Source organism: Typopeltis vanoorti, chromosome 2 (assembly GCF_054136105.1).
Source record: "Typopeltis vanoorti isolate ZY-2024b chromosome 2, IOZ_Tvanoo_1.0, whole genome shotgun sequence".
Lineage (NCBI taxonomy): Eukaryota > Metazoa > Arthropoda > Arachnida > Uropygi > Thelyphonidae > Typopeltis > Typopeltis vanoorti.
In genome coordinates this window covers 54,957,748-54,974,041 of record NC_143550.1, presented here as the reverse complement: position 1 = coordinate 54,974,041, position 16,294 = coordinate 54,957,748, and the positions used below count along the sequence as shown (strand labels likewise).

The window sequence follows — 16,294 nt, the reverse complement described above, 5'->3', positions numbered from 1 at the left end:
CTCCTCCTGCACGACTACTACCAGGCCTATGCCTTCAGGCAGTTAATAATACACACAGATTATTTTGCAAACGATACCTAAATATGAAGTTGATATCTCTTAGGGCCAGTTTAATATCCCCACACCAGTTTTTTTTTTTTTTTTTTGAGGTTTTTGTTTACAATTAGGGCTTCAGTACTTTTTTTTTTGCTATTGTTGTTGCTGCTGCTTTCCTTGTTACAACTTGAACAGTGCATAAACCTTTAATCTATCAGTAAAACTTCATGCTGGCGATGCTGAGGTGTCGTTTCTTGCAGGCTACTCTCTCTCAAGCTCCGATCACAACAAAGTCCAATGGATTCAGATCAGGACTTCCAGATGGCTAATCAGATGGTGATAGGCGGTTAGTCACATCCGCCTCCAACCATTGTTGTGTGGTCCTCGCCGTGTGTGCAGGGGCTGAGTCCTGTTGGAAGGTCCACTACTTACCATGAAATATGATGTTGTTCAGAGGCCATACCACAAGTTCCAGCATGGAGGTCTTAATACGCTTTGGTGGAGGTTGATTCACACAAGGCACAGTTGTAGAAACCAAGAATGATTTCTACTACTGTGCTTTGTTTAACCAGGTGACACCAGAATGAAATACTGTAATATTGTACCATCATTTTGTATTATGATTTAAGCCAACGAGAATACAATTTGTTCAGTTAAATCTAAAATTGCCAAACAAATTATATTCTCATTGGCTTAAATCATAATACAAAATTTGTGCCTCTACACACACACGCACGCACGCACACACACACACACACACACAAGTAACTTCATTGCAATGATACTTCTTGTGCGAACTTCTGTTTGCTTATGCTTGAGTGTAAATAAAAACAAGAATATAATTTGTCAAGTATAATTAACTTCCCAACTAAGTGAAAAAACCTTGTTTATGCTAGAAAATGATAATTTTAATCTAAAATGATACAGCACTACTTTAATGAGACAACCTAAAGTCCATACAAATTTCTAGCATGATAAACCACTGTAAAAATTCAACTTACCTCAAGATAAGTGCTGCTGCTAGGTTCAAAGGTAGAATTTACTTGCTGAAATGTTATATTTATATGTGGAAAAGCATGAAACCATTGCGCAACTTGAGAAATGTTGTAATTCTGATTTGCATATAGACTCATGATGATTTAATAACTAAAAGAGAAAAAGAGAATGATATAGTTAATGTGACTGGTTTAATGAAGCATTGCAAATCATAACCTGCTGTCTACCAAGACTACTAATATCAAATCTCTAATCTTTATTAGATTTTAGTTTACTTAACCTTTATCCAACAGGATTGTTATTAGTGTGGTGTATTAATAGAAATTTACATGAAGGTTATTACAGCACTCATCTGATTTAATGAGTGGAATCCAGTCACACAGATTCTGCTGCTGTTGATCAACCTCGGGGTGGGGGTGTCCTTGCTTATGTCACCCCCTTTGGACAAATGTCATGGTAAAGTCTGGGGGGAATGTCAAGTAATGACTGTTATATCTAAGGCATTTTCTTGAGTTTGGCCCAAAGGCCCATTAAGTAAGCTCCCATCACATGATCTATCTTCTCACATCTGCAACTATTCAAATTGGTCTGCATGCACATCACGTGTGATAGTGGAAGGATGAATGAATCTTTATTCTCAAACTCTGTAATTAATGCTGATTCACAAGGCCATTCATTCACCTACTTTCTTCCTTCTACATAGCATCAACACTCTCAAGTGTATGTCATCCTCAGGTAACCAATTTTTGTTTATTCAAATTATCTTTGTGTACAATGACTCAATGCCACACAATCAGCCTTCTGATACGCCTCGAATTAGTATACAAACATAATACACTAACCACTCAGCTAGCCAGGCTGGCCGAGTGGTTAGCGTATTTGCTCTCCAGCCAAAAGGCTGCAGGTTTGAATCCCACCCTGAACATGGATGTTTGTAATTGTCTGTGGAAAAACTAGTGGTGGTGGTGGTGGTCGGCGTTGGTATAGTTGCGGTTAGTTGTAGTGGGTGGATTGACTGGTGGAGAAAGCTGTAGAGCAGGTGCCCTCCCTCGATGAGTCTATGGATTCCCTGGAGGTGTCAAATAATAATAATCATAATAATAACAGTCCATGTAAAGTCCCATTAAGTCACGCTCTTATTATAACTCCCTTGTGCTCTCACCAGCCCATGACTTTCCCAAATTTCTCTTCTCATCACTATACTTCTCCAGATGTGACTGATCTAACTCTGTTCAGGGCTATCCTACCTGTATCATCTCTCTCTCTCTCTCTACTCTTAATTGCTATACATATGCTTTCTCTTTCTTCTCACTCTCTCACGCACCCTTATTCCTACCATCCTGCCTTCTCTTTTGTCCAATAGCAGTTATTCAAAACATATAACACTTAACTGATCTAAATGTGGCTCATCTCTTTTAGACCATTCCAACTTTTCTACATAAATCCATGAAGTGTACAGACCTTCAGCTTCAACTGGAGAAACTTCAATTCATTTAATGTAATATCACATTCTCAACTGCCCTGTTATCGTCAAAATAAATATCAGTTATACATTTCTTCCTCTTCTAAGGCAGTTATCAACTTATTAAAAAATACTACTAATTAGGAATGTTATATCCAGGAAGAAACAAATATTATCATTGATAATGGTGGAATTATCCTTTTTAGTCACAATGCATGAGAATAACAATGGCAATCATTCTGAATTATAATGTAAACTTTAAGGCAAATGGAATTAGATGTTTAATAGGATAGTGCGCTACAGTAAATCACTAAAAGATAACATAAGCAAATTAGCAGGAGAATGCAACTTTGATTCAACAAACATCATTAGGTACCATTGTTTCAGACTCATAAATAAAAGAAAGGACAGAATGAACTTTCCATATCATGTGACACACCAACAAGCACATCTAAATTAATAACAAGTTCAAGGACACCTGCCCACAATCATGCACTACATGCTTGACCTAATTTAACTTTTGCCCAGAGAGAACACAGATGACAACTTTGAAAACAACTTGAAGAAAAATGCCAAAATGGAGACAACAGTTGGGTTATCAACTACAAACAAGTTAAATTAGTGCAAAAATCAGGCAACACCAATAGTAGCCACCATGGAGACCAGTATGCAGGCCCTGCATAGGAAATGTGCAAGACCCTTGCGACCAAATATATACCCCACAGAGTTTTGCATATCCACCACTAACATCCATGGCCTCAACTGAAACTTAATAGTGTCCACTACCAAGAACTCCATCCTTCTTTAGTGCTTATACCAAAGTCTAAAATAGCTCCAAGAAAACTATCAATGCTTCGAAATCAGAGTTTGAAAGAGAAAAAAGCAGAAACTTGCAGCTTGTTCAAATGGCAGCCAAGCCTACCATCAGCAACAGTAAAAGTCAATCTCCTGGCTCCAATTCATGCATAACTGATAAATAATAAATCCTCCCCCTCAATTCCAGATGCCCAATATACAATGACCGTATATCCTTTGGCCAGAAAGAGATTAGCAAACTATTATCCAAATTAGACACAAAAAAATCTCCTGACCCTAATGGCATTCCTCCAACTGTCCTGAAAGTTTGTGCACCAGAACTGACTCCTATCCCATGTTGCCTGTATACACTCTCTTACTCCACTGGTATCTACCCCAAAGTGGAAACTGGCCTATATTCAACCCATTCCCAAGAAGGGGTGACAAATCACCATCAAACATCATATCTCACTCACCTCAGTCCCATCTAAAGTAATGTAAAGAACTGTCAATTCCCAGATCCTAATAGCTTGAAGGCACCCAGCTAATAAACAACCAGCAGTATGGATTCTGTCGAAAGAGAGAGAGAGAGAGAACTGTCAATTCCCAAATCCTATACTACCTTGAAGGCACCCAGCTAATAAACGACCACTAGTATGGATTCTGTCGCTGCCAATCAACAGGAGAACTACTCACATATATCACCATCTCTGGACAAATACAATGGAGAAGTTTGGTGAATCTCAAGTGGTTGCACTTGATATCTCCAAAGCTTTTGACCAGGTCTGGCACAAAGGCTTACTAAGCAAACTCCCATCATTTGGTCTGTCTCAGAACTTCTGCAGTTGGATTGCCAGCTTTCTGTCCAGATGTACACTAAGTGTGATGGTGGATGGGCCCTTATCCTCTGACCATTCAACTAATGCTGGGGTTTGACAAGGTTCTGTTCTCTCACCAAATCCTCTTCCTTCTATATATCAACGATCTTCCTCAGTTGACCTCCAACTCAATACACAGTTTTGCAGATAACAGCACATTGCATTCTTCCCTTTCATTTGATAAACCTTACTCCCACATAACATCAACCACCAATGCCCTCAATTCTGATCTCCAAGCCACCATCTAATAGGGTTCGGATAACCTCATCAATGTCAATGCTAGTAAGACCCAGTTCTATTTCTCACACACACACACACACACAGAAAAAAGAACCATTTTCTCCCAGTATTATTTTTGACAACACTCAAATTTCTAGACAAGATGAATGAGATTTCTCTTCTTGGAATTACCCTAACATCAAGCCTCTCTTGGCATAAACACATCGCAACTATTGCATCCTCAGCTTCTAATAAAAAGGATTTCTCTTTCACTGAAGATGTTACTTGACCTCTGTTAACTTATACAAATCACAAATCTGCTCAGCTATTGAATACTGCTCTCGCATTTAGAGTGGGGGGGGGGCCCTAAGAGCTCCCTCAAAATGCTTGATGATACAGCTGAGAGCAATTAGATTGATTAATAACCCATCTCTTACTAACTCCCTCCCTCCCTACTTTTGCAAAGATGTTTGGTTTCTGCATTGAGTGTATTCTATAAATATTTCCATGGCAAATGTTCATCTGAAATAGCATCAATAATTTCTACACTCAGTACTAAGTCTGTTGAAACATATGCAGCTGCCACCCAGCATCCCTTCACAGTATACCTTGAATTCCACAGCACAAGTTTCTTTTCCTCCTCTTTCATGCCTACTACTGTTGTATTGTTGAACAGTCTTTCCCCTGATGTGTTTCGCAAGGAATACAATAAGCAGACTTTTAAATCAAATGTAAACAAGTTTCTCCTTTTCCAACCCACTATTCATACATGGTACTGACGTACTATAGGTCAATTAACCAACCTCTCATGTAGGATAAAAATAAAAAAATTACCCCTAAACATTTAAATTGTTTCATTTTTTTTTAATGCAAGATTCCCAATTTTTACACTCATATCAGTTAATTGATCCTGGTATTAATCATTATTTTGGTTTTCTGATGATTAATTTTTAGCCCTATAGCATGTGCTAAATTTTCTCATTTCAAATGTTTCATTTGAAATGAGAAATGATTCTACTTTCTGTTTAGTTGTTGACATGTTAATGTCACCTGCATATGCTACAATCTGCATGATTTGTTTAATAGAGTGCTTTTGATATCTACTGTAAACAATCAGATAATGTATTCCAAAACTACGATAAAAAGTATAGGAGCTAGAGTATCTTCATGTTTTAATCCTCGAGTTAATAGTAAAGGATCTGTTGAATCATTTTGCATTTAACGCTTAGCAAACTGTACACAAAAAAATTAAACCAAACCTTACTGGCAGGCCACTCATAACACTTAGTGCAGTCGAATTATTGAAATCCTCCTCCTCTCTCTCTCCAACTTTGCATTATCTGAAAACTACATATCACTCCCACAATTAAACCTCTTGTAACATCACTAACATAAATCCCTCATACGTGTCAGGTACCAGGGATTAGAGAGTGCTGGTATGGTGAATGCACTGGAGAATTTGTTTATTTACCCTTAAGGCAGCCAACTAAGGCAGATCATCATGTAGTCTTCACCTGGAAGGTGGCTAAATGTGGAGTTTCCAGTTAAGAAGGGAGTGCATATGAAATTACAGAGTTGGTAATTATAATAAACTTAGGAGACTGCTTGGAAGTAACATGCCTAGCAGTGATATAAGAAACTGCAGAGGGATGATGTTAACAGTGCTGGAGAAAGGATCAAGGCTTGTTTGAAGTAAGTACAGGGTGGTCCATAAGTCACGAAGGGATTTAAACATTTAATACCTTTATTATTATTTTGTTTTATTATAATGAAATACAGGCATCAAAGACTAGAGACCACAGATGTCAGGGTAATGAGAAAAATTAGAGGAATGAAAAATGGCATCAATGGCAGAATCACATTAAAAATGAAGATATTAGAAAGGAACTTAACATTATAAGCATTCAAAAATATGTCAGCAGAGCTAATCTAAGGTGGTATGGCCACTTAAAATAGAATGGGTGAAGAAAGGTTAGCAAAACAGGTGTTTGATTCCAAGATGGCAGAAGGAAATCAAGAGGAAGACCAAGGTCTAGGTAGATTGATTCAGTCAGAAGTGCCTTAGAAGCACAAAATGTTAGATATGACAATACTGGAGTGCTCACAAGTAATATTGATTTGGAGGAAAATTGTTGATAGGAGATTAACAATAATTTAAAGTTAATCATATAGTGCTGTCATAGTAATCTGAAAACCCCTTGGGGGTACATATCAGGAAATTGATGATTGATGATGAAATACAGAATCTCAAGTTTTTTTATTATTATTATTAGTTATGAAAAACCATATAACAAATTTTGGGATTCACAAAGATGGGCCCTTTCTATAGTGTTTTCCATGACAGCTGTTCTCCTTCAGCCATTGGACCGTGAGGATTGTTCACATACACCTTTTCCTTCAGGTAACTCCATAAGTAGTAGTCAGGAGTCATCAGATCTAGAGAACATGATGGCCAAGTAATTGCAGATATTCGCAAAATTATTCACTTGCCAAAAATGTGCTGGATTTCAAAAGAAAACTGCATGATTTTATTTCGCTTTTGGAGTGGTGAACTTTTCCATATTAATTTCCCAAATGTTACTTAGAATACCTGAAAAATATCAAATGAAAAAATTAATAAAAAAAATTAATAATCAAAAAAGTTATTAAATGTTTAAATCTCTTTGTGACTTAAGGTTATGTGGTAATATCAGAGAACATACCTAGAGTCAATAAAATAAATCAAGTAAGAAATAAATGGATGAGTAGCATTTAACATTATGCAGGAGCTGCAAAAAGTTGTGGAGGGATAACCAAGCTCATGATCAGAAAGGCAGAGTTAAGGGTGGTAATGATGCCAAGAAATTATATTCTTGGTTTAATCCTTTATCCAAGTGTAAGCAAACAAAGTTTGTGCCTAAAGTAACTTCAGGACTGGACAACTCATATATAGAGGCTATATATATATATATATATATATATAGGCATATATATATATAGGCATATATAGACTGCACATCACTTGTCTTAGTATCCAATTATGCAAAGCATATATCTTTACAGATATGTATGTTATGCACTATCAGAAGGGTCTCATTAAATCAAGAATATAATTTCTTGACATCTTTAATTTACAGTATAACCAATGGAAAGTCTTCAACATCTATCTCTAATGAACAGTATTTTAGTAATGTTGAGACACCTTTTGGCTACTCATATATGGAAATATGACTTTTTGCATTAATTCAACCCTAGAATTTGAAGGAATATGTCATGAGACAAAAGCCAACAGGACAAAATATACTGTTGGTTGCTGTAAGCTAGAGAAAACAAAAAAAAAAAAAGGAGATATGGATAAGATTGTTGGAAAATTAGCTAAGTGAGCAGAGATTGAGTAATCATTATAAGGGGACTTCAATTAGGACACAGACTGGAAGGAGAGAAAGAATTAAAGTTTACAGCTAGTGAATGACCTGAAACAGCATATGAATGACATTACCTGGAGTTTGGGAGTATTGGATCTTGCAAGATCACAGAATTTTCCCATGCTGTCCATAAGGGAGAAGAGAGTGGGCATGCAGTCTTGATCTGCTAGAGTAGGGATTAAGCACATTACACTTGGATAAAGGATGAAACCAAGTGTAATGTATTTAATCCCTACCCCTCTTATTACTAAAGTATTTTCACTTGGAATCTTTAATTTATAATATAAACAAGTGAAAAAACTTTCAACATCTATCTTTAATCCAGAGTATTTTAGTAATAAGGTGTGAAACCTTTGGACTACTTGTAAACGGAAATATGACTTTTGAATAACTTCAACCTTGGTATCACTTCTGGATCTGGCTCCCACTGATGTGCTTTTGTGCTGATGTGGTTGCTTTCCCTGAGATATCAGCAGCTCTACTCAGTGGTGTGGTGAACCTGCCATTGTGCAGAGCCACTGCTGAGGGTTCTTCTTGGTGGCAGGGTGAGCCTGTCACTGAGTGAAACTACTGCCGAGTTAAATGATCCTTTGGATCACTCACTGTTTGGTAATCTGAGGGATCTTATGAGTTTTTGGAGAGGTATTCTTGCACTTAAACATTCCTGAATAAAGGTAGAAACCGGTGTGGTTAGTAGAGTTCCCATAATGGCGAAAGTTTTTCAACTTGGTTATACTATAAATTAAAGATGCCAAGAAATTATATTCTTGGTTTAATCCTTTATCCAAGTGTAAGCAAACGAAATTTGCACCTGAAGTAACTTCAGGACTGGGCAACTCATATATATAGAGGCTAACGCCTTCACATCACTTGCCTTAGTATCTCATAATGCTAAAAATGTATAATGCTATGCATTATGGGAAGGGTCACTACCCAGACTGGTTTTGACCTTTGAGGTCTCATTAGTGGGAGCCAGAACCAGAAGTAATACCAAAATTGAAGTAACGCACAAGTCACATTTCCATATATGAGTAGCCAAAAGGTGTCACACCTTATTACTGAAGTACTCTGAATTAGAGATAGATGTTGGAAGTTTTTCCACTTGGTTATACTATAAATTAAAGATGATGCCAAGAAATTATATTCTTGGTTTAATCCTTTATCCAAGTGTAAGCAAACTAAATTTGCACCTGAAGTAACTTCAGGACTGGACAACTCATATATAGAGGCTAATGACTGCACATCACTTGTCTTAGTATCCAATTATACAAAGCACATATCCTTACAGACATGTATGTTATGCACTATCAGAAGGGTCTCATTAAATCAAGAATATAATTCTTTGGCATCTTTAATTTACAGTATAACCAAGTGGAAAGTCTTCAACATCTATCTCTAATCAATAGTATTTTAGTAATAAGGTGAGACACCTTTTGGTTCCTCGTATATGGAAATATGACCTTCATTAATTCAACCCTGATATCACTTCTGGGTCTGGCTCCCACTGATGAGACCTCAATAAAGGTCAAAACCGGTCTAGATAAAAGATTAAACCAAGAATATAATTTCTTAGCATCTTTAATTTATAGTATAACCAAGTGCAAAAACTTCATCTATTTTAGAAATAAGGTGTGACCCCTTTTGGCTACCTTAGTACCACTTCTGGATCTGGCTCCCACTGATGGGACCTCAATAAAGGTCAAAACCAGTCTGAGTAGTGATCCTTCCTATAATGCATAGCATTATGCTGTCTTTACTCAAATATAACTTGCTCTCAAGTATATCTTGCACCTCCTGATTCTACTTTAGGAAAAAAGAAATTAAAAAAGTTTCACATATACCTAGCACACGAAAAAAAGTTAAAAATTTGAAGAAACAGATGGTGAATGCTGTTATGGCAGTTTCAGATATTTTGGAATTCAGCTGAAGAGAATCAGCATTTCAACTCAACAACTGTTGGCTTGCCTCTGTCGTTGAGTTGTGCAATCTTTCATTCATGCCGCACAATCATGTGCACATCTTCATAGCTATGCTATTTCTACCGTCCTACCTTTGCTGTCCGTTTTGCGCTCTCTTTTCACTTCAATAGTCATTCATGAAGAATTGTTCATAACGTCAAGTCTTAAATTACTGGTAATTTTTGCTTGAAATATGGAGAAATGTTCAATTACAGTGCTGGTTTTAAACTCAAAGTTATGATAACTCAAAGATCATATGATTCCGAAATAATAAAAAGACAAGCAATAATGAAACTGTTTGTTTTAATTTAATTACAGAAGCATTGTCGCTAAAGATTCAAATATATCGTGTGATGAAGGTGAGCAGCGATCGTGTAAATAACATCATCATCATCAAATTTCTGCCATGTACCCTCAAGGGGTATACAGGATATGATAGTACTACATGAAAAATTTACATCATTATTAACTTCCTATCTACAATTTTCCTCCAGATCAGTCTGTTACTTGTCAAGACTCCAATATTATCAGATCTTATATTTCTGTCTTCTAAGGCACTTTGTACCGTATCAATCCACCTATATTGTGGTCTTCCTCTGGGTCGTAATGTGAGCAATTATAAATTATAATGAATACTGAGAATTTAATTATAAATGTCAATTTAGTTTTTTCCTGAAAAACTTTAGTTTCTGAAAATCCCCACATATATCTCTCACCATGATTTTTAACTTTCATTTGGGGGGGGGGGGGGGAAAGGAGTTATATTCGAGTAAATACGGTACATGTCTACAAGTATGTGTGCTTTGTATTATGGGATACTAAGGCAAGTGGTATGAAGTCATTAGCCGCTATATACAAGTTGCCCAGTCCTGAAGTTACTTTAGGTGCAAAACTTTGTTTGCTTGCACTTGGATCAAGGATTAAACCAAGAATATAATTTCTTGGCATCTTTAATTTATAGCACATGGAATCATCAATGACTATTGATGATTTCATGTGCTATAAATTAATAATATATATATATATATATATATATATATATATATATATATATATATATATATATATATATATATATATATATATATATAAGAAATGCAGTATCACATACACTATCTACCAATAATTCTTCAGACACTTGAGCAATTTACAATTGATACCAGCAAGCGAATCCTAATATCCGGTATGTCCACCTTTGGCTTTGATCACCTCCTGCACCGCCCCCCCCCCCCTTGAGGGAGGCTTTCCACCGATGTGTGGCAGACATCAGGTGACATATGTCTCCATTCCTCGATCAAAGCAGCAGCACTGAGTTCACAGACTGAGGAAGTGCTGCTCTGGACCTCAATCACCACTCCAGTTCGTCCCACAGGTGTTTAATGAGGTTGAGATCAGGATTCCACACATGCCAGGTAGTCGTTTAACACCCATCTCTTCATACCATTCCATAACAGCTGCAGCTTTGTGGCATGGGACATTGTCATCTTCCATAAAAACTCCACAGTGTAGGCAGCACCTGATTATCCAGAATATCAAGGTACTGAGCTGCCTTCATAGAACCATGGAAAACAACCAGTTGAATGCACCTCACACCATCAAACTTTACTATGGGTACCACACATGTGGTAACAAGTGTGCACCATGCGCCTCCACATCCTGCCATCAAACTGGAAACAGGTGAACCTTCATTCATCACTCCAGAGTACCTTTTTCCACTATACAAATGTCCAGTGGAAAACAAATCAGTAGCATTATTAAGTTGGATTGCAAAGAAGAAAATTTATGGAAGAGATATATGAGGGGTGGTCTGAAAAGTTCTGATAAACACCTAGAACCAAAATTAATTTTTTAATTTATCCTAAAAGAAAAGATTTTTTTTTTTTGAAAATAAAAAAAAAAAAAAAAAACATTTTCGTTCTAGATGTTTATTAGAACTTTCCAGACTCCCCCCCCCCCCAAAAGGATAAAGATAATCAGCAGGCTCATGAACATTATAAAGCACAAGCAAGAAGGAAACTAGCATGGTGAAAAAAGAAAAAATCAGAGTATAAGAGGAAATCAGCTGAGTGAGGCAAAAAAAATTCCAAAGAATTCTTTCACTATTCAACAAGTAAAAAAGAAGAGTAACTATGGTAGGATAACTCAGATGATTGTTGATGCTATATAGGGTGGTGACAGAAGTATATGAAATAACTGAATTGCTGGTATTCACTTGGATGAGATAGCAGTAACAGGTGTGACAGGGCTGATGTGGAAATAAGGGTAGATGAACTAGGTACTTAGGATATTACAGAATCTTCATATGAATACAGCTTGGAATTAGAGGGGGGATACCGCATATTATGAGAATGTGTTAAAGAATTGGTACTTCCTCTGATAAGAAAGATTCTTCTCTGGTAGGGTGCTAACTACATAGAGTGGAAGGAGGGGAGGGGGAAATAGTTCTGTTGCATAAAGGAAATTATACTCACCAGCATGTAAGGGTGGTGGCCAAGATATTGGAGAAGTTGGTTAAGAGCAAATTCCAGTAACAGGTAGAAGGGGATATGATATTGTATACAGAAAATAGCATGGTTTTGTGAAGGGCAAGTCATGCATCAGTCATGTACTAGTTTTTTTTTTGTTTTGTTACATAAATTGAAGCAGTTAGAGATAGATATGAAGTAGATGATATAGTTTGCTCCAAGAGAGAAGTAGCAAATTACAGACCAATTAGTATCTCTGAAGTGGTGGTTAAAGTATTGGAAAAGTTGGTTAAAAGTAAAATTCAAGAATGGGTGGATAGGAATATGATACTTTATAGTGGCAGCATGACTTTGTGAAAGGTAAATCTTGCCTCAGTAATTTAATCACATTTTATAACAAGGTGATAGCAGAATTGGATAAAGGAAATAGCTACACCATGATACTGCTCGACTTTGCTAAGGCATTTGACAGAATACTACATGAAAACTATTATATAAGTTGGAGCACTTGGGAATGGATATCAGGCTGGTGGCTGACAGACATCAGAGGGTGGTGTACAGTGGAGTGGAATCAAGGTGAATGAGGATGACTAGTGGAGTGTCCCAGGGCTATACTAGGACCACTACTCTTTAATTTGTACATTAATGATATAGCAGAAAATTTGAATGAGGGACATTCAGTTGTTTGCTAATGATGCAAAACTAGGGAAGGCAATAGTTGATAAAAGTGATGTAGATATCTTACAGGATGATTTAAATATATTGGCAGTGTGAGCAAAGGATAACGGTTGTCAATCCAATGCTGTAAAATGTAAGGTAATGCACTTTGGGAATGAAAAGATTACAAACTTCGTATCATGTTGATAGTACTAGTTTACAGGAAATTTATGAGGCTAGGAATCTGGGGGGGGGGGTGATGACAGATAGCGATTTGAAATTCAGAGGATATATCGCAAGAGTTGACAAAATTGCTTAGAGGATTATTTGGATGCTGAAGAACACACTGACAAGTAAAGATAGGGAGGTTATTACCCCTCTTTATAAGGCTATGATTCAGTCACATGTTGACTACTATGCACAGATTTGGTCACCTGCATTTCTTGGGGATCAGAAGGTGGGTGGAGAGGAGACTGTCTCTTTCCAAGCATAAACCTTTACCTGTTTAGTCAGCACCATCTGTTAGAACCTCTGAATCTTCAAACATACTACCCAATGTATAAATCCATCTTTATATTATTACGTGACACCTCCAAGGAGTCCAAAGACTCATCGAGGGAGGGCACCTACTACACAGCTCAATCAACCAGCTACAGCAAACTAACTACCATCTTCATCTACAGTCTATACCAACATCTACTGCCCACCACCACTAGTATTTTTACAGACAATCACAAACATCCATGCCCACAGTGGGATTCAAACCTGCAGCCTTTTGGCTGGAGAGCGGATACGCTAACCGCTCGGCCAACTAGGCCGGATATATATAGTGATTCTGTAAGAGGTTTTGTAAATTGCAAGATGATCAGCTGAAAAGCAATGAAAAAATTTTATATAAACCTTGCTTGGACAAAGTCTTAATAATAATAATATATGCTGCAAAAGTTTGTTGAATGTAAAATTTAGCTGACATTTCAGCTAGATTTTGAAAATGTTTTGAATGTTTTTCAAGTCACATATTCCTCAAGGATAACTGAACTAGTGTACTATTTGTTTATCAAATAGTGCACTGGTACTGTGGATGAGTAAAGGTGGAATTTTTAGGTTGCATAATGTGCATATTAGCAATTTTTACTAAATCTATAGATGAACATTCTTCATTCTATAGGCTCAGCATTTGAATCCCACTGTGGCATGGATGATTGTGAATACCTTTTGGAGGATACATGTAAATGATTTTCATTGTGTGTTGCAAGATTACCACACCACCATGAAGAAAGTACTATGTTTAAGCTTCAGAGCAGATGTTCCAGATTTTTCTATTTTGCCTCCTTGTGATAAAGTACAGGAAATTTACAACTTTTCATGGTGAGATTCATATATAAAAAAAATTGAGACTAAATGAAGATTGTTTTTACAGTAAAATGCCTTATACATTTGCAAGCACTTCTTGAAAACCTAATGAATTCAGCAGTTTATACCCACGGTTGCAAACTAAATTCCTTAATAACACTGTCCAAATGTGTAGGTTTAATTGCATGAGCATTGGATAGGGTTTGAATGCGACGGTCATTTTCTGATCGCCTCAGGCTAGATCAATGAGTCTTAAACCGTATTCCATGGACCTCTAGTTATCCACGAAAACTTGTCGGGGGGGGGGGGGGGGGTTCTTAGAGCATATAGACATAACTTATGTCTGTTCTGAAAAGTTTTTTGATAAAACCTTTAGTGAATGGGAAAATACTATATTTTTATTAAATCAAATAATTTTCAAAACAGATGTTACTTTATTATTTCTGATGTAAATATATTTTCTTGATTAAAATATTTTTCAGATAATGGTTCACTGTGAAAATGAAAATTTTCACAGGGATTCCACATTAACAAAGTTTAAGAACTTGATAGAGATAACCAATGCAGCCTGCACGCATGAGCATGATTTGGCCAGTAATGCAGTACTATCCAGCCCATTTAAAGATGAACACATTTTGTATAGGTGCTGTTTATCCCTAATGTTATTCATAGTTGGTATTTAGTGATTGATTTGTGTAAGAATTTTTTTTTTTTTGAAGGCATTTGCAAATGAAAGGTTGTTCATTAAATAGTAATATTAACACTATGGATGTGTAAAAAATAGTTGATCATGAAAAATGTTGGATTTGAAAACCTGCTGATTTATATTGTATTTCTAAGAAAAAGGAGTAGTATAGAAGAGGAAAGAAAATTTGTTGTCAGGAGTTGCACTATGAAGAGAAGAGGTTTTGAGTAACTAGGGACATGCATTTTAACAGATTTAGAGGAGAGTGGAAGAAATTCCATTTGTCCATTCAAGTAAATGGGCAAATGGCACTTCTATTGCTAGTTTGTATTTTCTTCTTTCATCTATTAGGTTTGAAATATCTTGAGTGATCTGTTACTTTTTTTTTTTTTTTGACATCTGTTCTTTAATGATTTGCAAAATGAGTTGGTGTGTAGGTAGTGTAAGGGGAATGATGTAAAATTTTTAGATACTTAGTGAATTTCATGGATGTAAGGACTTGCATATGCCTGATAAATTGCACTTGAGTGGATTTGGATTTAGTTGTCTGGAGGGAGTTGTGTTCACATAGAGAACTGATGTGCAAAATAAAGAAAACTAAAGCTTTTAGGGTGGTGCAAGTGATCATGGGTATAGGTTATCTTAGGTGAGTGATTGAGAAAGATCCTAAAATGTCGAATGCAGTTATTCAGGTCTCAGATCAGAATGAAGCATTCATTAAAAAAATTTAAGGATACCTGTGGTCCAAAGTGGATATTGCAGGACACATACTAATCCCAAAGGTGAGGAGTTTATGGCACTGGTTACCCATAATTTTTGACTAATTCAAGCTAACAGGCAGGCTTGATTAACAGAGATGATATTGTCACAAGGTTAGAGTGTAATGAATGTTTTCAGGAAGGATAGAACAGGAATGGGAAGGAGGTACTGCCAACGATATCTGAAGAATTGCACTAGCAAAAGTAGAAATTAATCAGGAAGATATAGTTGAAGGAGGTGGTGCATTTAATGATATTTGGTGATAAAAGGCAGTAAGACAAAATATACAGTTGATTGCTGCTAGGGAAAGCAAAAGGAAAACATGCATTGGTAAATAAGCCTCATTGAATACAGGTTGAGTAATCGTTATGGGAGTGGGAGTGATTTCAACTTTGGGAACACAACTTGGAAGGAGAAAAGGAACACAAGAAGAAAGAAATGGAGTTTAATAGCTGTTGAAAGAATTACCTGAAGCAGCATTTGATGGAGGATACAAGATACCTGGGTTTTGAGAGTAATTTGTCCAATTAAGATAACTACTTTGCCTCTGATTAGGAGGAGAGAGAGAAAAATCATGCCACCTTCACCTGGGAGGTGGCTAAGCATGTGAAATCTTCATTTAAGGAG

General features: G+C 36.6%; 1 protein-coding gene across 3 annotated transcripts in view; it reads right to left on the bottom strand.

The window, feature by feature from the left end:
- Positions 1-16,294, bottom strand: part of LOC150109024 (protein tweety-like) — a 322,889-nt gene that overhangs the window by 289,647 nt on the left and 16,948 nt on the right. For all 3 annotated transcript variants that reach the window (XM_090411409.1, XM_090411402.1, XM_090411414.1), the window contains exon 2: positions 1,038-1,182. In XM_090411409.1, the coding sequence (XP_090267535.1) occupies positions 1,038-1,169 (132 nt within the window). In that variant the 5' untranslated portion in view covers positions 1,170-1,182. The remainder of the gene's footprint in view (positions 1-1,037; positions 1,183-16,294) is intronic.